We start from the raw sequence: 24,999 nt of genomic DNA on the forward strand, positions 1-24,999 counted from the left end.
ACTCCATATTAGATACTACAAAATTACTTAAAGCACTCATGCTGCTGTATTAGATACCTAGTAGATATGTACCTGTAGCTGCATGATAGGATCAACCATGCACCTTTTGCAATCTAATTGGACCAAGCACACCATTGGTAAGATGGTTGCATGATGACTATGCCTCTTGAAATAATGTATAGGCCTGAGGTTCACTCAAGATACTCTAATAAAGCAGTCACCCGAATACTTGTGTGGTTGAGCTCTCTACATTAGATTGCGGCATAATAAAGTGACTTATTATGTAGCTGAATGTTCTAACAGGGTGACCGCACCACTAGAGTAACTTGATAATGTACTTGCTTCTTTTGTTTTATAACTCAATCTGATTTCTTGTAAACCACTGAGAGGCGTTTCTAAAATACTTAATCTACCCATCGCCTATTTTCAGCTCATTCCATTAACTGGTTTGCCTGGTAGGTATGGCCAGTAATAATTTTTTTATTAACAAAGCTCGATCACTCATTTTTTACACATGGTTGGTTATACCTCCATGACCGTTAACACAATTTCTTTCAAATCACACCCATACCAAGTCACCCACAGGTTTGCACTACAATTTGCCATAATTATGTTATTAAAAAGTAAACAAACTAGTAGTAGGAATTTTATGTTGGATACAAGAAAATTAGAAATTCAAGAAAATTAAACGAGGGAATAGTAAAAAGTGGTGAAACAAGGAAGGTTGACAGTATGGCAGGAAATTTTGATGGAAGGAAAATCTGACAAATCCAAACTTCATCAGCTTTGATGAATTAAATGTTGGCAAAATCAAGAAATCATAGATCTAAGCACATATTGTTAGAGGCATCTATAGACATTTGACAAATTATAAGTAGATGAATTTACCTGATTCATCAAATTCGTCAACCCTTTCTTTTGTCAAAATTTCCTGTCGTACAGTACAGAACAATTTCTAGTTATTCATTCAAGCAATTTACCTGTGACCATGACAAAAAATCCTTTTGCATTCTTCAAAAAATTGTGAATAACTCCATTGTACTTTGACTGTAATGTGCTGCATTATGCTCTTACTTCCCTCCAAATTTGAACACACAAGTTATAAAGTGGTGGAGGGAAAAATATAAATAAACTAGGATGAATTTTGAAGGTGCCTATCTTAGTGATGGCAGGGCGGATTCAGCTGAAATTTGAAACAGAAGGAGCCACACCAAGAGAGCTTTTACAGCAAAAATGGTTAATCTTTTATTCAGGAACTATTAAGCTATGTATGTGTGAAAATGGCATTTACTTGGTTAACATACACACCTGTCTGTCGTGTATCTGCACTGATTGTACTTGGTGCACGACACACCATCGTGTGTCCTGATACGATACCATTGTTCATATGTTATCTTGTTTCACTACTTTTTAAATATCTGTTCATATTTTTGTACAAGTCACCCTGTAAAGTGTTCAGTCACTGTACATTTGTACATAACAATTCACTCTGCAGAGTTCAGAAATTAAAAGTCACCTTGTAGAGAGTTCAGCTACAGGTCACCCTGTAGAGAGATTGGGTTACCATGTACACTATGATCCAGCTACAAGTCACTCTGTAGAGAGTTCATGCAGCTACAAAGTCACCACGTAGCAATTTCAACTACGAACAAGACACCTGGTAGAGAGTTCAGTTACAGGCAGTCCTCAAAAACACAGTGTGAAAAATGTTGTGAAATCAAAGGTGGCAGCTAAGAATGGCTACAATGATGCTAATGCCAATCATTTTTAATGTATATAGTATCATTGTAGTCATTTTTTTGGCTGCCAACTTTGATTCCACAACCTTTCACCCTGGCAGGCCACACCAGCTTGGCTGTTTTAGTATAGATTACACAATAGCTCTGTGGGAAAACACTTCTTTGACATTGAAAAAAATTTATTTATTTATTAATTGTTATGACATACCAATGTAGAGATTTCCTAAAGAGCTAAGTTTGTAATACCATTATTTATCTCTTGTTTCACTACTTTTTATGGCTTGGGTTATGGCTTATTCATTTAAAAGTAGCAAATATACTATTATTATATAAATTAAAATTTGTTGTAAAGATTGCAAACTGCCTAGTCCAGTCATAGACTAGGCAGTATATATGTATAACACGCATACACATAATTAACACATACAGAATGTATACATACAGTAACATTTCGAAGAACTGCCAGGTCCACTGGATCAACCACTGATTCGTCATCTCTACCCACATCAACATTCAAACTCATATCAGTTCCTGCCACTAAACAGAACACACATTAAATTACACAAAATTCGTTATGTAGGATAAATTATACTAAAAACACATGGAAAAGCTTTAGAGTTCAATGTGCAGTTATTTCTTTAAAGACTTACATAGTGTGCCTTAAGTTATGCTGCATTTAAAATACCTAGCTATTTCTTTTTTGGTGTTGTTTTGTACCATAGTATCAAGAGAGTTCATACATATGTAATACACATTTGTAAGAAGGTTGGAGAGTGTCAAACATATCATGTTGTGTAACACCAGTAAATTATCATATACTCTTGTCTTGGGTTCAATTTGTAACTGATTACAAATGACAGGATTACTGATGAGAGATGGTATGTAGCTTTGCAGACCTGAGACATTGCCAAGAGTTCTATAGAGATAATTCGATTTATTAATTGTAGGTGGGGATTTATGTAATAAAAAGTAGTAAAACAAGAGATGAATGATGTTATTACAACATACGTAGAAATGTCTAAATTGGAATGTTACCACCATCTGTTCAATGCCAAAGTTGGGATTTTACCACATACATTGTGATACCATTACTGATCAACTGTTTCACTGCTTTTTATTGCTGGATTTCTACTTTAGTTTTGAATTAATAATTTTTAATTCCACTATTAATTTCTTGATATATCCATAGCTACATACATGATACATCCATAGCTACATACATGATACACATGTGTGGTTGTTCTATTAGAGTGACTGCTTTATTAGCGGGTCTCTATCTTTATGTAAGTACACATAGATCAAGGGGCATGGTTGTTTTCTATAGCAAAACTGCAGCTGATAGATATAAATGCATCTACCATGCTCTACATACATTAACGAAAATGAATAGCAGCCTTGAGGCTTTGTTGAGGGAGTTTGCAGAAACAAAAAATAAACAGTTGAAAAGATACATTTGTTTGTAATTGTTATTGTAAATGAGTTTGTTAGAATAATGTTTCCTTAGCAGCATTTAGCAATGTAATGAATTACAAAATCCAAAATTACAACAACATAATTAATGGATAATTTTGTATATAGCAGATAAAACACCCATCACAGCGGAAAGAAGTTCTCAACAAAATACTTTACTCAGGTGTTGTTTTGTTAGAAAATAATTTGAGTGTATGTATTTCGAAGATCATGCATAAGACTTTCTTGAAGTTCAAGGAGTTATAATTAGTACTCATATACTGTTTTGTGCTATTGGCAAGATTTAGTTTTGAATTGTGTGGGGATGCCAACTGAAATACATCAAATCGGACAATAAATGATGTACGCAAGTTATCTAGTGGATGATAAAAAATATCAACTGTCGATAATTGATACTTAATTTACACCACTGTCTTTGACTGGATATACATACGTATACTACAGAGAAGCATTACTGCCTGGGAAGTTGATATGCTGTGGACACCTAGAGTAATAGATTGCCTATCGTTGGTTATAAAAGTTTTGTAAATCAAGACACACGGTAGTGTGTCGTGCGGCCCAAGAAGCCGGCGCACCACACCTTGAGTATATTTACAGGAAGAAAGTAAACACGATTTTCACACCTTTGTAGCTCCGTGATTCCCTATCCTATTAAAACCAAAGTTGCTACAGAAATGCCGGCGTGGTAGGGGAGTCCACATACCAAATTTGAAGAAAATCGCTCCAGCCATTTCTGAGATACGAGCGGCCAAAGTTTGGGTTTTTTTTCTTCGTTTTTTTCGTCTTCTTCTTTTCGCACACTTTGCAAAATCCGCAATAAAACACGAATGCGTGCTTGGATCTGGCTGAAATTTGGCACACTTAAAGGGCTCCTTAAGGCGAATCTCAGTACCAAGTTTGGTAGGAATCCGATGAACATTCACCGAGTTATGACCGATTATTTGCATAAAATAAGGTCGAAGGTCTGTCACGCCCACAGGGTAAACCGCTTGAAGGAATGAGCTGAAAATTGCTATGTAGATGGAGTAACTATCGTAGGAGTGCCTTTGTGTGGTTTGAAAGGAATCCAGTTAAAGGCCATCGAGATATGACACAAAACCCAATCTATGTCACAATTACGCGATCGACTTTTATGAATAAAAAACTATTAGTTTTCACGCCTACCAGGCAAACCGCTTAGAACAGTGAGCTGAAAATCGGTGTGTAGCTGGAATAATTATCATAGAAAGTCCTTGCAGTAGTACAGAAGAATCGGATTACAAACCACTGAGTTATGATTCCAAAGCCAACTACGCGTAGCATATGTGAGATCGAGATACTCTAATAGAACAGTCACCCTAATAAAGCATTCAGCTACGTTTATAACTTACTCCATTATAGAATTATATGGCATTGCAAGTTATTCTGTAGGGAGTTCAGCTACAAACAGTTAATCTTATAGACAATTCAGCTACAAGCAAGTCATCCTGTAGAGAGTTCAGCTACAATTATGTTGCTGTAGAGATTCAGAACATTATAAGTCACACTGAAGAGAATTCAACTATAAACAAGTCACCTTGTAGAGAGTTCAGCTACAACAAGTCACTCTGTAGAGAATTCAACTACAAACAAGTCACTGCGTAAAGAGTTCAGCTACAAAAAAGCTACCTAGTAGAGAGTTCATCTAGGTCAGCTACAAACAAGTCACTCTGTAGTACAAACAAGTCACCGTGGAGAGAGAGTTCAGCAACCAATCAAAAAACCACCATGTAAAAGAGTTCAGCTATACAAACAAGATATAACTCTATAGAGAGATCAGGTAGAAACTTAACAGATCACACTGTAGAGAGTTCAGCTAGAAACAAGTCATCCAGACTGAGTAGAGAGATAAACTAGAAAACATCAGAGTTCAAATCACACTGCAGATAGTTCAGCTACAAACAAATCACCCTATAGAGAGATCAGCTAGAAGAAGTCACCTTGTAAAGAGTTCAGCTACAAAGAAACTACCATGTAGAGAATTCAGCTATATGAACAGATCATCCTGTCGAGAGTTCAGCTAGAAACAAGTCATCCTGTAGAGAGATCAACTAGAAGAAGTTACCTTGTAGAGAGTTCAGCTACAAAGAAACAACCATGTAAAAAGTTCAGCTGCAAACAAATCAAACTGTACAGAGTTCAGCTACAAACAAATCACCCTGTAGAGAGATCAGCTAGAAACAAGTCACCCTGTAGAGAAATCAACTAGGAGAAGTTACCTTGTAGAGAGTTCAGCTCCAAAGAAACAACCATGTAGAAAGTTCAGCTGCAAACAAATCAAACTGTACAGAGTTCAGCTACAAACAAATCACCCTGTAGAGAGATCAGCTAGAAACAAGTCACCCTGTAGAGAAATCAACTAGGAGAAGTTACCTTGTAGAGAGTTCAGCTCCAAACAAACCATCTTGTAGAGACTTCAGCTGCAAACAAATCACCCTGTAGTGAGTTCAGCTACGAAAGGATCACCCTGTAGAGAGTTCAGCTAGAAACAAGTCATCCTGTAGAGAGATCAGCTAGAAGAAGCTACCTTGTAGAGAGTTCAGCTACAAAGAAACCACCATGAGAGTTCAGCTGCAAACAAATCGAACTGTAGAGAGTTTAGCTACCAACAAATCACCATGTAGAGAGTTCAGCTAGAAACAAGTTATCCTGTAAAGAGATCAGCTAGAAGAGGTTACCTTGCAGAGTGTTCAGTTATGAACAAACCATCATGTAGAAAGTTTAGCTGCAAACGAATCACCCTGCAGAGAGTTCAGCTATGAGAAGATCACCCTATAGAGAGTTCAGCTAGAAGAAGTCACCTTGTAGAGAATTCAGCTGCAAAGAAACCACCATGTAGATAGTTCAGCTGTAAACAAATCATCCTGTAGAGAGTTCAGCTATGAACAGATCACCCGGTAGAGTTCAGCTAGAAACAAGTCACCCTGCAGAGAGATCAGCTAGAAACAAGTCATCCTGTAGAGAGATCAGCTAGAACAAGTCACTTTGTATGTAGAAAGTTCAGCCACAAAAAAAAATCACCCTGTAGAGAGGTCAGCTACAAACAAATCTCCCTGTAGAGAGATCAGCTAGAAGAAGTTACCTTGTAGAGAGTCCAGCTACAAAGAAACCATCATGTAAAGAGTTCAGCTGCAAACAAATCACCTGTAGAGAGTTCAGCTACAAACAAATCTCCCTGTAGAGAGATCAGCTAGAAGAAGTTTCCTTGTAGAGAGTTCAGCTACGAACAAATCACCCTGTAGAAAGATCAGCTAGAAGAAGTTACCTTGTGGAGAGTTCAGCTACAAAGAAACCATCATGTAGAGAGTTCAGCTGCAAACAAATCACCTGTAGAGAGTTCAGCTACAAACAAATCACCCTCTAGAAAGATCAGTTAAAAGAAGTCACCCTGTAGAGAGTTCAGTTACAAAGAAACCACCATGTAGAGACAAACTAGTGACCTTGTAGAGACATCGGTTACCTTGTAGAGAGTTCAGCTACAAAGAAACTATCATGTAGAGAGTTCAGCTGCAAACAAATCACCTGTAGAGAGTTCAGCTACAAACAAATCTCCCTATAGAAAGGTCAGCTAGAAGAAGTCACCTTGTAGAGAGTTCAGCTACAAAGAACCACCATGTAGAGAGTTCAGCTGCAAACAAATCACCTGTAGAGAGTTCAGCTACAAACAAATCTCCCTGTAGAGAGATCAGCTAGAAGAAGTTTCCTTGTAGAGAGTTCAGCTACAAACAAATCACCCTGTAGAAAGATCAGCTAGAAGAAGTTACCTTGTAGAGAGTTCAGCTACAAAGAAACCATCATGTAGAGAGTTCAGCTTCAAACAAATCACCTGTAGAGAGTTCAGCTACAAACAAATCTCTCTGTAGAGAGATCAGCTAGAAGAAATTACCTTGTAGAGAGTTCAGCTACAAAGAAGCCATCATGTAGAGAGTTCAACTGCAAACAAATCACCTGTAGAGAGCTCAGCTACAAACAAATCTCTCTGTAGAGAGATCAGCTAGAAGAAATTATCTTGTAGAGAGTTCAGCTACAAAGAAACCATCATGTAGAGAGTTCAGCTGCAAACAAATCACCTGTAGAGAGTTCAGCTACAAACAAATCTCCCTGTAGAGAGATCAGCTAGAAGAAGTTTCCTTGTAGAGAGTTCAGCTACAAACAAATCACCCTGTAGAAAGATCAGCTAGAAGAAGTTACCTTGTAGAGAGTTCAGCTACAAAGAAACCATCATGTAGAGAGTTCAGCTTCAAACAAATCACCTGTAGAGAGTTCAGCTACAAACAAATCTCTCTGTAGAGAGATCAGCTAGAAGAAATTACCTTGTAGAGAGTTCAGCTACAAAGAAGCCATCATGTAGAGAGTTCAACTGCAAACAAATCACCTGTAGAGAGCTCAGCTACAAACAAATCTCTCTGTAGAGAGATCAGCTAGAAGAAATTATCTTGTAGAGAGTTCAGCTACAAAGAAACCATCATGTAGAGAGTTCAGCTGCAAACAAATCACCTGTAGAGAGTTCAGCTACAAACAAATCTCCCTGTAGAAAGGTCAGCTAGAAGAAGTCACCTTGTAGAGAGTTTAGCTACAAAGAACCATCATGTAGAGAGTTCAGCTGCAAACAAATCACCTGTAGAGAGTTCAGCTACAAACAAATCTCCCTGTAGAGAGATCAGCTAGAAGAAGTTACCTTGTGGAGAGTTCGGCTACAAAGAAACCATCATGTAGAGAGTTAAGCTGCAAATAAATCACCTGTAGAGAGTTCAGCTACAAACAAATCTCTCTGTAGAGAGATCAGCTAGAAGAAGTTACCTTGTAGAGAGTTCAGCTACAAAGAAACCATCATGTAGAGAGTTCAGCTGCAAACAAATCACCTGTATAGAGTTCAGCTACAAACAAATCTCCCTGTAGAGAGATCAGCTAGAAGAAGTTTCCTTGTAGAGAGTTCAGCTACGAACAAATCACCCTGTAGAAAGATCAGCTAGAAGAAGTTACCTTGTGGAGAGTTCAGCTACAAAGAAACCATCATGTAGAGAGTTCAGCTGCAAACAAATCACCTGTAGAGAGTTCAGCTACAAACAAATCTCCCTGTAGAGAGATCAGCTAGAAGAAATTACCTTGTAGAGAGTTCAGTTACAAAGAAACCACCATGTAGAGAGTTCAGCTGCAAAGAAATCACCCTGTAGAAAATTCAGCCACAAACAAATTGCCCTGTAGAGAGATCAGTTAGTAGAAGTTACCTTGTAGAGAGTTCAGCTACAAAGAAACTATTGTGTAAAGAGCTCAGCTGCAAACAAATCACTTGCACAGAATTCAGCTACAAACAAACCACCCTGTAGAGAGATGAGCTAGAAGAAGTTACTTGTAGATTGTTCAGCTACAAACAATTCACCCTGTAGAGAGAGCAGCAAGAAGAAGTCACTTTGTAGAGTGTTCAGTTACAAAGAAACCACCATGGAGAGTTCTGTAATAAGTATATGTATTATATGTATAATTTGTACATCTACTGATAAAATCAGAAATATTTTAAGTACATCTGCTTCATCTTTTCTTCTTCCTGTGGAAAAGAAAAAAAGACAGGTTAAAAAAGTCCCAAAGCCGGCCTATGGCCAGTTTTGGGGTATACAAATACAAAAAGAAGTGAAATCTAATCCAAAACAGTCAAACTGTAAAAAAAGTGTGCGGCCCTCAAAAAGGCTATGGTGAAAAAAGATGTGAAATCCAAGGTAGCAGCCAAGAAATGGCTGTGATGGTAGGTTAATGGTTAAAATTTTAATAACGGCAATTTAGGTGAATTTTTTGCCAATACCAAGCGGCACAAAAATTCACCTGAATTGTCGTTATTAAAATTTTTACCGTTAACCTACCATCACAGCCATTTCTTGGCCGCCACCTTGGATTTCACATCTTTTTTCACCATAGCCTTTTTGAGGGCCGCACACTTTTTTACAGCTTGACTGTTTTGGATTAGATATATATTTAAATGACAATCCTGTAGGTTGACATACAATGAGGCTGATAATTGATTGTTTGCTCTATATGGATGCAAAACTGTGAACATGTTACACATAAGTATAAGAAAAATAGGAACTTTTATTTGCTAGGGATCATAGAAAACATAAGGAAACAAGGGAGATCTCCTACACCTGCAGTTATAGTAGTGGACATTTAATCCCTAATTCAGTCATGGCTGAATTAGGCACAAGTATACCTGCAAAGTAGGTGACCTCCCTTGTTTCTCTACCTTTTACTCACATCCCTAATTCAGTGCCTGAAATTACAGTCAGACGTCAGACAATTTCTGACTATTTTCAGCATTTGTCTGACCAAATGTTGTGTTAATCTGACATAATGTCAGCACCAGCTAAATTGTATCAAAATATTTTGTGTGCCTCTGCAGCTGGTTATGTAGCTAGTCAATATCCAACGCTTTGTAGCTTTTGCATACAACAGTTATCATTAACACTTTGCATTTCATAAATGACAGTACTCTATACACATGTATATCTGTGCAGATTTTTTATGTCAAACCAAGGTGAAATATGTTTGACCATTTTTTAAATTGTTCTGACATTTTGACAGGACATTGTAAAGTTGTAATTTCAGGCTCTGCTAATTGAACTTAAAATTCCAAATTTCCTTGTGCTTGTTTGTTTACTTTTTTGATGGTGAACCCACACATACCACATCAAAAGAAAGAATGATGCTAGAGTTAATGTTTTCATCTGAATGCTTGCACTAACTATCAACTACTGACTCAGAAATGTAATTTATTGCAACGCAATAAATTGAAGTTAACATGCCTTGGTGTGGGCGTAGAATGAATACAGTGCAAATCTACGTACCATACCATAGTAAATGAAGCCAGCATCCTTTAGTGATAAACTAGCCTTTCGAGTAAAGTAATTAAATTCAGCAACACAGAATCCTTGAGTTGACTGTAAGGTCCATTAGAGAGGCATTGTATATTAGCAGTGCTAGCACCACAAACTGAAATCAATACTTGTTTCAGGTAAAAGTTGAACCAATCTTGTAGGATACATGAAACGTAATGATGTCATAATGATTCATTGTAATAAACTGGTTTGACAGGTTTGAGATCACGAGACCATGCCATAGTGCATGGTGTGTTGGCAGACAGAAAAACATTGTCCTTGGTATCACTGGAGAGTCGCTACTACTCAGGGTCGATTTGGAGCAGAGTTGGTGAAGTCTAGCGGAGGAGGCATGGCGATAAACCTGGATCAAACGGACATTGTGGACACTCGGCTGCGTGAAGGACGAGCAGGCAGAGCCTTCTACTGATTCCATGAATGTTGAATAGGATTTTCTCAGTTAGGCGATGGATACCGTTGATGATTCCCGGTGAGTCCGTTCCATTATAAAACTTTTATATAATTGTCACGTGCTGTTGCGGTTACGAAGTGTTAAACTATCAGTATTGTGAAATCGAAAACAAGCTGGCGTCTAGTTTGACACAACATGTTGTTGTGGTTAAGCGTTTTCAACAAATTTAGTGTTATTGTAGTGTAGTGCAGAGCTGTCTTACCACTGCTGGAAAAATAAGGCCGTTCCTCGGCCGCCCACGCATTTAACAAGCAAAAGTCTCCCATATGCACATATTGGTATTTATCTACACTGGTTGTAGATGTGTAGTTCAGCATACCATTCATAGTAAATTTGAAGATATAGACTATTGTTATCTTCCACAAGCCTACAGCCAGGCTTATCTACAGCCAGGCATATGGCTATGTTCATCATGGTCTGAATCTTTCTTAACTTTCCACATGGTAGGCAAGCACCTATATCAGTCCACTAGCACAATTTTGTTGTTATCTCATTTCTGTCATCTCACGGTTTTGTGACCAATGTTGTGACTGACCAACACTAATGCAAGGACTGTTGTTACCTCATTGTAGGGTTGGTTACTGAGGGTTAAGGATGGTGTTATCGGGCACTTTAATACTAAACAGTGGCTTCGATGAATATCGAAAGCTAGGCAGCTTGTATTTGCTTTATGGCTTATTCAGCATGATATTTGCATGTGTGTTATTTGCATGCGTGTTATTGCATGCGTGTTATTTGCATGCGTGTTATTTGCATGCGTGTTATTTGCATGCGTGTTATTGCATGCGTGTTATTTGCATGCGTGTTATTGCATGAGTGATATTTGCATGCGTGTTATTTGCGTGCGTGTTATTGCATGCATGTTATTTGCATGCGTGTTATTTGCATGCGTGTTATTTACATGCGTGTTATTTGCATGTGTGTTATTTGCATGCGTGTTATTGCATGCGTGTTATTTGCATGCGTGTTATTTGCATGCGTGTTATTTGCATGCGTGTTATTTGCATGCGTGTTATTGCATGCGTGTTATTTGCATGCGTGTTATTGCATGAGTGATATTTGCATGCGTGTTATTTGCGTGCGTGTTATTGCATGCATGTTATTTGCATGCGTGTTATTTGCATGCGTGTTATTTACATGCGTGTTATTTGCATGTGTGTTGTTTGCATGCGTGTTATTGCATGCGTGTTATTTGCATGCGTGTTATTTGCATGCGTGTTATTTGCATGCGTGATATTTGCATGAGTGTTATTGCATGCGTGATATTGCAGGAATGTTATAATCACAAGATATTATGGCTGCTGCTTGCCTCTTCACTTATACCTACGTTATTACGTTATTACCGTTGTTATTACATATTTAGCTTAATCTGTGATAGCAAGTATTTGGTGTTTTACAGGATACAAAAACTTGATAGTTTGTGCATTCAACTTCCTTATGTGTAACTGCTATGCCATCCAATGCCCTCAGTTCCCAACTTTTGTACATCATAGCACACATTCTTCACACATTCTTCATACATTTCAGCATACAGTCTGCGTGATCACAGGACATCATGTAGTATTATTAAATATTTCAATATGCAATTACAACCGGAAAACCTGTTGTCTCTCTGCCATCAGTGCTAACAGGTACAGCAGCCTGTTGTCAGTCCTGTCTGCCCCTGTGACTGATGAAGGCTGATTATATCCTACACCAGCTGTCCTAAGGGATGCTTATGGACCATCGGGGTATGCTTTTAGGCTCCCTGTCATTCCTGCTAGCATCGGCGTCTCACTACATTCATTCCCTGATATTTATCAAGCTTAAGAGATCGGGATGCTTTTGATAGAACAGTTGAACTACATTAGGGTAAACAAATGAATATCTCTCAGTCATTTATCCTCAATAAAGCATGCAAGGTGTTTGCAAGAGCATTGCTATTCCTCCTTCTAATGCAGATAAACCATGCATTCACGAGGCATGGTTTACTTGATTCATGTTTAGGAAGTATAGTACTATTGCATTGGGAAAACATTTATTAATTGCACATACTCACAGTAAATATTTGTTACTTGTACATACACTTACTTGCATCACTATGTGGACTCCACGGTGCGGTTAGGTAGGTCAGTTACGTGGTGCTTTGGATTGTCTGTGCTGAATTTTCTCACTTTCACTAAACACACAACTGATTGACGCTGTCTTTGCATGTGTGGTTCACTCGTACCTCTTCTCCTAGTGTCTCTCAGCATGATGCACCAGGTCAGTACCCACAGATTTCGCTCATTAAATTATGTGTAAAATTTTCTTTTTTTGTGAGCTATGGTGCGTGTTTGTTCCTGTGGCTTCTTCCGGTATTGTTGTTGCGGGCGTGTCGCTGCATGTGTGGCATTGTAGGTGTTTGTTGCATGCATGTTGCTGCGGGTGTGTCATTGCATGCATGTTGTTACGTGTGGACTGTCGTGCTGCATGTTGCTGCATTTGCATTGGCATGCGTGGTGTTCTGCTTTTAGCCATATGAGTATGATCTGCTCGCTTCCATACATACAAGGCTATGAATTACATCATTAGGACATCAATATTTGGTCCTGCTTGTGGGGGTCTCTGGCTGTTTGCTTGCGTTTTGCTACATCCTACCAGGCAATGTAATCCCATTGTATTTTGTCAATTGTTGCAATAGCGATACATTTACTACAGTTTGTTCCCACATATAAATATATTGTTTCTGGCTGCCTGTGTGCTGCATGCGCATGGTCGGCAGCTGTGTTTCTGGGCTGGGTGGATGACTTGGCTTTCTGCTCTTTGTGTTGCCGATTTGCTTTTGTTGTTTGTGGCCTTCTCTAGTGCACGATATGTGTTTGAGCTGAGGGCTACTTTCATTTCACATGAATCGCATCCTGCTGCAGCAAGCGTCATTACTTATGACTGTTGCATGTTCCTGATGCGCATGGTTTCACCATGCGTGTTTTATAGGTGTTTGCCCATTGGATATATATGGTACAGTGTTGCTATAACAGGGTGCTAGGGAATTGAGGAAGTTTGGGGAGAAATTGGGTGGATGAAGTGTTAATTATCTGTGCATGGCCAAACCAAACCAATTACGCTAAATTTAACTTATATGATTATTCATTGGTTGCTGCTATCACGTTGTGTTGTTATGCATATATGATGCGTTGCTGCAATCTTGTACTAATTGGAACACATATTTGCTTCGCAGTCAACTGTAAATCCAGTTATGCCATATCCACAATGTTTGTCTACGTGGCTTGTGCAAAAGTTATTACACCCTACACTAACAATTTCCTCAGTTGCCCTTTCCCCAAAGTACTTGTGTATAGATATCTGTATGAATGTTATTTGTGTTTTGTGCTGTTATGTATATTTATGGAAAGGTGCAATGTTATGTGTTAGATATTTGCATGAGTGTTTGTTTGTTTGGTGTTGTTGCGTACACGTTATGGCTTTGTGGAAAATGTTATTGTGGTTAGAACTAGGAAGAAGTAGGCAATAGAGCTAGGTGCGGTGGAAGGGTGGTGTGTATAGCTAGGAAAACATATATAGTCATGTCTATTTTGTATGCACACATACTAAATACATGGTAAGTGCTGATTGCATTCCGGGTGTGTGCACTGCTCGAATATGCCGAGTGCACACTGCCCTGGGGTGTTTCCACACCAATCAGCATGTTAAGTGGCCATTACACTTCGTTTTCAGCCCATTACATGGCATTACAAATAAAGAACAGTAGAAATGCCTCTGCAACCAACCCAGTTATCACAGAACATACAGATGATTCCCATTTATAAACAGTATAGCAGGGAAGCCATCACATGCAGCTATGACAAATTAACACCTTGGTCTGTCAGCAAAAGAAATGGGACACAAAGGAGGACAAAGGAAAGCTCATGATGCATGCATTATACATATTGCGGTATGCCAAAAGGCACCAGTTGGGTTGAACAGACATTAAATAGTAAAAAAAATCTGTCCCATAGCCTTAGCCATTATCAAGTTACAATTGCATTAGTAAGTCAGTCAGCAGAAAATTTAACTTTTTAAAATTTGTAGCAATCTATTGGAAGCATTATGGATTGTACTGAAAGTACACTTTTGGGCTTAGTTATACCTAACCAATACTGGCAAGGCACCATGAAGGTATTGTGAAGCTGGTTTTGGGAAGATATTTTTTATGGTCAGAAAAGTCCAAATCTTCATGATCCCTAATATACATTGTATGATTGTGTGATACATACCAATAGGTGACTCAATCCTCCAGGTAGCATAAGCATAAACATGATTTTCATATCCTGGCCTTAGATCTAAACTATAACATACACTGAAATCAGTAGGTACTGGTAGACCTGTGGGTACATACATAGTATGGTGGATTACAGCAGGTAACATTCTATGTTACACATGCTTACTTAGACAGTCACTGGTAGTAGGGGAGAACTCTGATATATTATTCTTGTTGACAATTGCATAACTCCATGTTGATTGGTTGCAATAATGAAAAGAAGTTGGACGGATGCTTGGTACAGAAGAGGGTCTCTGTAAATAAAACAGATGACACAGTATAATATACCAAAACATATGTATTTAATCATTCCTGTCTATATCATGTGTCATGTGGCCAAGAAAGCCGGCACGTCACACACAGTAGTGTGTCGTGCAGCCAAGAATGTCTGCATGCTATACCGTGCGTATATTTACAAGAAGAAACAAAATGCTATTTTTATGCAAATGTAGCTCTGTGCTCTCTTCTCGATTTGAAATCATTTTCATATTGCAAACGCCATCTACCTTCAGCACCCCACACACCAAAAATACAAGTCTTCAAAATATGGCTTAATTTCATTTGGCTCGATTTTCTTGAGCTTTGGTACACTTTAAGAACGTATTATTGTGACACAATCACGTACCAAACTTGGTGCAAATCTGATTAATAGTCATAGAGCTATGGACGATAATTTGCATTTAAAAAGCCAACTTTTATCATGCCTACAGGGTAAACCGCTTACGGGAATACCTTGAAAATTGGTATGCATATAGGTTGATCATCATATCTCAAACCCTTTGTAGTTAAAAGAAATCGCATTGACAGCTACAAATTTACAAGGAAAAAATAAAATAACTGTAAATTGCAGGGTCAAAATACTCTAATAGAACATTCACCGTGGGGTAAAATAGGTGCATGAAAAATTTTACCACCGTTTGAACCAGGGACCTCTATACTGAACACCCAAATCCTTAACCACTGAGCCACTGTTATTATGGCCACTTAATTTCTACTTTGTAAATGAAAATTCTATAGAAAAAATCTACTCAATAGTGGAGTCAGTGGAAAATCTAGAACATTCTACATGTGTTTTATTAGAAATCCTCAAAAATTGTGTGCTTTCATTTCAAATAAACTCAATACTATTGCAACTTCTCTAGTACTTCATCAAATCAAACACCATTTTGGTACAGATTGGCAGGGTAGTACACTATTGGTAAGACCTATTGGCACCAATTGTCATCATCATAATAAGTGCTATGCTAATAAAATTTGTGACAACAAGCTGGAAATCGTATTATAGCACAAATTTTAATAATTGAGCAGTCACATCAAATTGAGATACTCTAATAGAACAGTAACTGCAAAATCTTAATAGACAAATACGTAGTACAGTCATGTATACCTAACTAAAGAATTTACATTGTTATCAACACTACTGCAAATAAATACAGGCACTATAATACAACTTTATATAACCATGAGCAAGCAAGCTCAAAATTTATCAGTATAAATAGGCTTTGGTATTGGAACGGTAAGTATTGGTAGAGCACTAGTTTGTCTTATATCATCTTCACTGAAGAAAAACAATGATTTGTGTAAAACAAATCACTAATCCAATTTATGGTTGACTTTGAGGTGCATACTTAAAGTACAAAAAAGTGAAATCCATGCAAAAAAAAACAGCCAAGCTGTATAAAAAAGTGGGGCCTTCAAAAAGCCAGAGTGAAAAAGTTGTGAAATCAAAGGTGGTGGCCATGTAATGGCTGCAATGATGTTGATGATAATGAATTTTAATAATGGTTTGTGCACTATTAAAATTAACATCATTAAATGGCTGCCACCTTCGATTTCACAATTTTTTTCACCCAGGCTTTTTGAAGGCTACACCCTTTTTATACAGCTTAGCTATTTTTGCATGGATTTCACTTCTTTTTGTACTTTAAATATATATACCCCAAAGCTAACCATAAACTGGCTTTGAGGTTTGTTTTTACACAAATCATTGTAACAGTTCTTATCTACAGATGCAATGACAATGATATAAGGCAAACTAGTGCTCTACCAATACAGAAAAATACCTACTGATACACCAAAGAATCTATGTTAATATTTTATGATTGCATTAGACAATCTTGCTTAAATTTGGTATGTAGGGTGCTGAAGGTGTTTGCGATATAATAATGAATCCCAATTCGAGAAGGAAGCATGGAGCTACGTATGCATGAACATCACGTTTTGTTTCTTCCTGTAAATATACTCACTGTGTGGCACGCCGGCTTTCTTGGCAGCACGCGCACTACCATGTATCTTGATTAGCAGCTTCATGGTTGTTAGAAATTGCAACAGTTCGAAAAAGTTCATTGATTGAGTCCAATGAGGCTAAAGGAGTTACTCCAGCTTTCTTGTGAGAATACATTTGTGCAGTGATTCTAGGTGAAGATATTGGTATAGAGATCGAAAACACCAAGTAAACCAGACATGCAGGTTCATTCTTATGTTTCCTGTGTGTTGTCAGATCCTCATCCAAATTGGTCTTTTCAAAGGTTCTTTTAGCTGTCTTTGAACTTAAATGTACATCATTTTGATTTTTAGACATGATTGCTTTAAGTGGGATGAAGGTGTCAAGACACTCAATGAGAATACCATAAAAAAGAACTCCACTTGTCATTAATGTCATCAGAAATAGATATGACATGCCAAGGAGTAGAATGTAAAAGCAATCCCAATTATACTTCCTAAATGTATGAATTTGACATACTCTTGGTGAAATCTGTATTGGTAAATAATCACAATTATCTACTTGAATGTGACGATCACTTACAATACAAGTCACTCAAAGCAGTAGCTGCATCCACATGCTTACATCATCCTTAAAATAAGGGTTTGCTTAGTAGTGATGGTTTGGTCAATCAGAATAGAACTATTGCCTAGTAACATAACTTGGTTCTGTGAGTAGCTGGAACACAGGCAAAATACTAAGGTAATGAGCCTTTAATGCAGAGTCCGCTAACAGGTTAATTCTGAGTTCACCAGCAATTTTTAATTATTTTAGTGTTTAGCATAATCAGTAAGTGATAATACAAGTCACTCAAAACAGTAGTTGGGTATGTTGATGGTGAGTGCTAAAGTAAAATAATGTGACTTGTATGTAGCAAAACAGTAGGTAACATTTTTAACACTGAGCAGTTCTTTGCTATATCTTTACATGCATCAGATTGCTCGGGTTGTAAAATATATGATTTAACATACAAAATCCTGGAAGGTTGAGATGGATAAATGGGTCTTTTCAGTGAATGTAAACAAAAATTTAAAAACCTGACATACTACATTATGGTGAATACCTCCTGGAGACATCAAGGGTGGAAGGCCCACAATCAATTTCTGAATGAAAACTCAATTGCCTGTGGTATAGTAGTGCAAACAAACAAGCAAGGGAAAACCCATGCAAAATCAGTTTAGGATTGATGCTCATTGTATGTTGTTGGTGTGATCCTTGCACACCAAATAATTGCATGTATCCACTTATCACATGAGCCACATAGCAGCAGGAGCTCATTTAGTCTAGAGGACAATGAACTTGATGAGCTCCTGATACAGTCTATGGATTATTAGAGTTACTATTTCAGTTTTGAATGTAAATTCCACATGGAAATTCGGTAGGACATTTCACAGGGCCTGGAGTACAGTGTAATCATCACACAATAGTAGAGAGCAAGCTGAAGGAAAACATCAAGTTATTTTTGGAGAACCATGGAGGTGGAAAACTTCCCAACAGAATAATCCATCACAAAATTCAACAGTCAGTGGTCCATTATCACAAGTGACTCTGCCAAAGGACAGCCTAACTGATCTCTATACTAAAAGGAACAAGTTGAGTGCTGACAACTGCTGCAACCATTTCCCACACATTTTTATAAATCTACAATCGATAATTGACATAAACCAAGTGCAGTGATTGAATAGAGTTGATAACGAAAGATATCACAACTCATGTTACAAAGGCCATAATACCATAAAGCCATAATACCATAAGGTCAAAGGCTATGATCAAAACACATGGTAGTGTGTCGTGCTGCCAAGAAAGTCAACATGCCACATTGTGAGTATATTCATAGGATGAAAATGCAATTTTCATGCATATGTAACTCCATGTTCTCTTCTCGAATTGGAATCATGAGACTCTATAGATCTGCACATGACCATTGCAATTTCATTGGCTGTATGTAGTCTAAAGATGCAAATCATCTAAAACAATTACTATATGAATAAAAACTATACAAACTAGATGAATTAAAAAATGGAAATTTCTAAAGGGGAGAGGGATTGCTGAAAAAGCCACAAAACATCACTGGGATGGTAATGTAAACCACAAATCCCTATTTTGACTCAATTGGAAAGTATGAATGTAGTTAAAATTTAGAAAGAGTGAGTCATAATAAATTGTGGTTTACATTATTTAGTGGCTTTTTTCAGCGGTCCCTTATTCCCTTTCTAATTTCCATTTTTAAAATTCATCTAGTAAGAATTTACATACCTGCCAAAAATATGAAGTAGTATTTGTTGCATCAGTAGTGAGTTTTACAATGTAGCTTATGTTGCCATTGTTGACAGCCCCAGTTATGCCGTATATCCCTGGTCGTACTGCACTGTATGTAGCCCCATCTAATGGAGCGGGGGGAGGATTACCTAAAAAAAAACAAGTTGGCATAACCAAGTTGATTTTCTAAAAACCATGCAGCTACCCAGTTAATAGTACCACTTGCTAAATAGAGCAATATATAAAATTTAGCTTACAAAAATACATACAATGGTACTATTTATGCACAATACTAACAATTAATTTAGAATTTCATGAAATTCATAATTAATTAATTAATGTGCATTTTTATTATGTTACTAAGCACTGCTAAGGTAACATAACAACTGCTTTATACCACAAATTATACATAAAACCAATTTCTAATTGTTTTGATAGTTTGTCTATCATGATAGATGACATGGCCATTTTGGATTACACTATTCAGAGGCCAGTTAGGTTTTTCGGTTGTCAATGCATATATGTGATTTGGTCTGACAAAACCAGTCGTATAGTCCATAAAATTTTATTACTATTTTAAAGTTTGCAGTTTAATAACTTACTTTAGTGAAATGACCCACTTAGGGTCCTGTAACAGGGTTAGATGACTGGAAATGGTACTACAAAAATTATCGAAACCTACAATCATCTCTTTAGAAAAGCAGCCTTAATAGCATATGATTAATGCTTTTCATATAATATAGCCCAGCCACCCATGCTTTAAACCTATATACCACTTGGGCGTGTTCACCTAATATTTGAAAAGACAAGCCTCATTTTGTTCAAACAATAGCATCTGAATATTGATCATATACTGTGACCAGCCTAATAATATATACCTGTGTCCTTGGGCCTGCCACCTCTGGCTTGTGCATATATCGAGCAAATCCCTGGTATAACTATATATTAAGTATGTAAATAATTGTTGACCCCTCTGAGTATTTGTGTAGTTCTAAGTAAAATGTTTGCCACATTTGAGTCGCATCAGCACTTTCATGCTGCCTCTTTAGCGCATAACTAGTAGCAATACCAGCTCTATTGTAAACATTACATACCTTCATTTTCTGTGAACACGTCCAGGTGGTTTACATTGTGATTTATAGCCATGGGAATACCTACTGTATTGCTTCAATTTGCTAATATGTAACACACAAGACAGATGCACAGGCAAAGAAACACTATGGAATAAGCTGCCCACCTATGACTGTGTTATACTTTTAAGAGCAACTAGACAATCTATACATGTGCTGTAAACAATGGGCCTGATGTTTGGGGATTAAGTCAGCAAGAAATACAGACAGACACACAGACAGTATTTCAGCTTTACGTAATATAGGTAGCAAAATTAAAACAAAAGCATTAATAAAAACACTAATACATACATACTGTAATACACAATAACATGTATTCTAACCTGTAGCATTTTGCAGAGCATTAAAGCCGTCAATACATGCTGATGAATTTTCCTGAAATATGACAAAAAACCAATACCAAACATGCTAGTAATTAAGACTAAATCATATTATTTTGTCCCTGCTCATAATTTTAATGGAAAAAATAGCCTCAGGAACTATACAATGTCTATCTTACGAATCCAATCTACACTATGTGGTGAAGAAATACTTGACATGCCCACCCACACTTAGTATTAAACATGAAATCACAACTTACACAATGCTGAGATGCTGTCTGATTTACTTCACTTGATGCAGTAAAAGTACAGCTGCGGAAGCACTGTGTGTTTATGATCATTTAATGCTAAAAATTAACAAGTATGTATAATTACCTTCATTATATCCACTATATCTGTCTGCATAACTGCCTATATAGAATATACAAATACAATAAAAATTAGCATAATAATATTGGTGATTATGTAGCTTGTATTATGTATCTATTACAAGCATTAGATTGTCAACTTTAATTCATGCATGTACTTAATGGATTAATTCAACTCAAACTCTGACACATCACAGTACAAAAGAACATACATAAAGCTTCAATGGCTTTAGTGATCAAATTTGTCTTTAAAAACCAATCACCATCTTTTATATCATTGACCTGATATTAAAGCAGCGTAATTTAACCTGTCAACCTTTGTAGCCAGCTAGTTATAACATTTCACATTTTATTGGCTACTCATAGCACTTGCTGAGCCAACATTTTGTTGCATTCACCCACATGACAAGTTATTTTATAATATATAATATATATAGTTGGAGATTTAAATATGGCACAAAGAGATTTAATTGAATGTACTATGACTAGACAGTTTATGCTCCTGGTCCTTCACTTTAGTGGAGCTGTTTTAGCACTTTGGCATTTACAAGAAGACAGATTATAAAGTTACTTAGTTTTTCTGGACTAGATGGAATATCAACAATTAGTACTTAAATACATATCGTGACTTAGTTTTTGACTACTACAGTATCATCACGAAGATCAAAATGTACATTACAGTATTCAGGAGAATTGGAACTGAGGAAAGGGCATGGCCCTTACACTATTTGTAAAAGTGAGTTTTGGCCTCCACACTTTGTAGTCAAGTAGCTCAGATCAAAAAATTCAGTTTACTATTGCTACATACACACAAAATATGAGAAGCCATGCAACCATCATGCGACGGTCTCTTGTGGCTGTACCAGAGCATCCAAGTCATCACACCTGTAATTTTAGTTCTGTTTAGCCCTGGCATTTGATACCTGTTGTTAAAAAATTCTCAGTTTGTGAAGTTTAAACAGTGCAATGGAGTGCTGTGTCCATGACATTACATGATGACAAAGATTTTATCTTGAAGATGACAACAGATAATGATGGTGGTTGTGCAAGTGTACTACACTGGAGCTGCTAACTATAGACGATTAGACCAATTTGAAAGATGATGTATAACACTTCAGTTTAATTTATCCAGTAAAAGTAGACAAGCCCAAGCAAACAGTACAATATGTAGTAGTAAAGAGAAGGGAAAAAGATTGATTGATTTTTTGCTTAACCTCATGGTATAGTCAGGAAAAGCCGAATACAACCACTAGACAACCAGGTTTTACATACGATAATACAAAACCAGCTAGTAGATTCATCATGATTAGAAGTACCACTTGTGGCTGCATATTACTTAGCCTCCACTGGAAATCTTTATCATTTGATATTCTTTAGATGTCAGTTGAATCTTTCAATGCCTTAGTCACAGTTAGCACATCTACAATGATTGTAAAATAGGAGCATTTGTATTACTGATGTTTAAGGAAATATGATCATGTTTCAGGGCTTTATTGTCAATTAAACTGGTTGCCTGTTCAAATTAAATAAGTTCAAAGGCCATGTTTCATTACTATTACAATAACAGTAAGCCCTCTTGGTTCTCAATCCGCTAATCCTATTTGGACCACAAGATAGTTATTACACACACTGCGAGGACAGCTTTGCTACACTACAAACTTGTCATCTCTCCTCTCTCAAAAAGTTCTTCCATCCATTTTCACTTCTTGTTATACAGAATTCTCCCAATGAATATTAATTATACTCGCAGACTTTGGACTAGCCTTTCTTCCATGCTGGAGTATACATATACAATTACACAACTACAACAATGATTACAAGTACATAAACAAAATGATATACAAAAAAGAGGAAACAAACAAACAAAAACAATACAACTAACATGTATACAATGAAGAAATTACACGAAAATCAATTTAATTAGTGATCAAAAAATCAAACAAACTGTTCATAAAATCAAATGGAGTAGATTCTGCTAAATTGACCAGAAGACTATTCCACCATGTAGTTGCCTTTCCTCTAAAAAATTCTTTGAAGAAGATAATAAATGCTGGCAAACTAGGCAAAGTTCTAGTACAATATCGGTGTTGAGTGCCAAACTGAATATTTGGATTCAATAATAAGCAGCGATCCTTAAGAAACTACTTATGCATTGTAAGTATAGGTTTGGGTATTGAATGGTAGATTTAAATGGTAGCCATCCAAGTCTGGAATGCTGGACAGAAACACAATCATGTTTTCGCAAACCAAGCACAATATTGACAGCTCTATTGTGAATATGGTGCAGCCAACTAATCAAATGCTGACTGAATGGAGGACCCCACACAGGCAGAGCATAATTCAATTGTGAGAAAACCAAGGAGTCCTCCAGCATCTGTAAAATATGTACAGGAAGCTCCTTCTCAGTGATGACACTTACAGATAGTAAGCCATATTCTTGCAGACTTTGAAATTTCCATGTAAGTTTGTAATCAATCACCAGTCCCAAATATTTCTGTTTTGTAACAGCCTTCAAAGAAACACCATCCAAAGAAACTGCAGGAGCATCAGCACACTCTCATCCATGTACCCCAAACCACATAACACTTGACTTAACAACATTAAATTTCATTTTACTGCTTTTATTGCTTTTACTGCTTTGCTTTCATTCACACACTACTCAACTGAGGATCCCATTTTAAAATGTCTGTCGAAAATAATTCACAGCTTTATGATATTCACCAGAACATATTAATGTAGTGTCATCAGACTGTAGTAAACTGCTATGTGTGACTAGCAATGGCATCTCATTGATGTATACACAAGAAATAGTAATGGGCCAAGTGCATGACCCTGTAGAATGCCACCCTTTACAGAAGACCAAGATGACATCATGTCCTTATGTTGGCCATGTTGCATACAATGAGAAAGATAATCGGTGAACTAGGTCAGTTTAATGTCACAAATACCTAAGTCACATGATCTAGTAAGTCGAGTGTTTTTCTGAGATCCAGAAAAACAGAACATACTACTTGCCAGCATTCAAAGTGTGATTGAGTCCATTGCAAATAAGAGAATCTTGTCAGTAGATCTATCTGCACGATATGTGCTATTAACTCAGGAGTTGGAACTGCTCAAAATAAATACTTAGTTGGGAGGCAACTAGTTTCTCTAGTATCTTAGCAAGAATGGGGACAACAGAAATCACTCTGAAGTTTGAAGATCAAGACACACAGTAGTGTGTCATGCGGCCAAGAAAGTCGGCGACCACATCGTGAGTATATTAATAGGAAAAAGAAAACAGCTTTTTCATGTGTGCATAGCTCCATGGCCCCTTCTCCAAACCACATCATTTTCACATTATAACTGTCCCCCAAGTAGAGTACACTACACAGCAAATATGATTAGATTCGCAACAGCCATTTGAGAGATACGGGCAAGTTTTGTTTTAATTTTTTTTTTCTTCTTATGCCATACGGGTGCTTCGATTTCTTTTCGCACTTCGCAAAAATTGTTATAAAATGCAAACATGTACCTCGATTGCCTTGATCTTTGGCACAAATGAAGAGCATGTAACAGTGGATTCATGTACCAAGTTTGTTGTGAATCTGAGGAATATTCAAGGAGTTGGGAGCATTTATTTACGTAAAAAAAGATCAAACTTCTGTCACGGCTACAGGGTAAACTGAGAATAGAAATAACTTGAAAATTGGTGTGTAGATAGGCAGATCATCATAGCAGTGCCTTTTGATAGTTTGAATAGTAATAGAGTTACAGAAACAAAGTTATAAAGTAAAACCAAGCAAGTGTAAAATCGTGGGATCAAGATACACTAATAT

At 37.1% G+C, this 24,999-nt stretch overlaps 1 protein-coding gene across 2 annotated transcripts in view; it reads right to left on the reverse strand.

Annotated features, from left to right (window-relative positions):
• Positions 1 to 24,999, reverse strand: part of LOC136249314 (uncharacterized) — an 86,277-nt gene that overhangs the window by 50,893 nt on the left and 10,385 nt on the right. For both annotated transcript variants that reach the window (XM_066041275.1, XM_066041274.1), the window contains exons 2-8: positions 21,189 to 21,224; positions 21,074 to 21,136; positions 20,817 to 20,868; positions 19,361 to 19,512; positions 14,969 to 15,095; positions 14,798 to 14,905; positions 2,182 to 2,276 (exon numbers count right to left, since the gene is read on the reverse strand). In XM_066041275.1, coding sequence (XP_065897347.1) covers positions 2,182 to 2,276; positions 14,798 to 14,905; positions 14,969 to 15,095; positions 19,361 to 19,512; positions 20,817 to 20,868; positions 21,074 to 21,136; positions 21,189 to 21,224 — 633 coding nt within the window. The remainder of the gene's footprint in view (positions 1 to 2,181; positions 2,277 to 14,797; positions 14,906 to 14,968; positions 15,096 to 19,360; positions 19,513 to 20,816; positions 20,869 to 21,073; positions 21,137 to 21,188; positions 21,225 to 24,999) is intronic.

This window comes from Dysidea avara, chromosome 3, assembly GCF_963678975.1.
Source record: "Dysidea avara chromosome 3, odDysAvar1.4, whole genome shotgun sequence".
NCBI classification, from domain to species: domain Eukaryota; kingdom Metazoa; phylum Porifera; class Demospongiae; order Dictyoceratida; family Dysideidae; genus Dysidea; species Dysidea avara.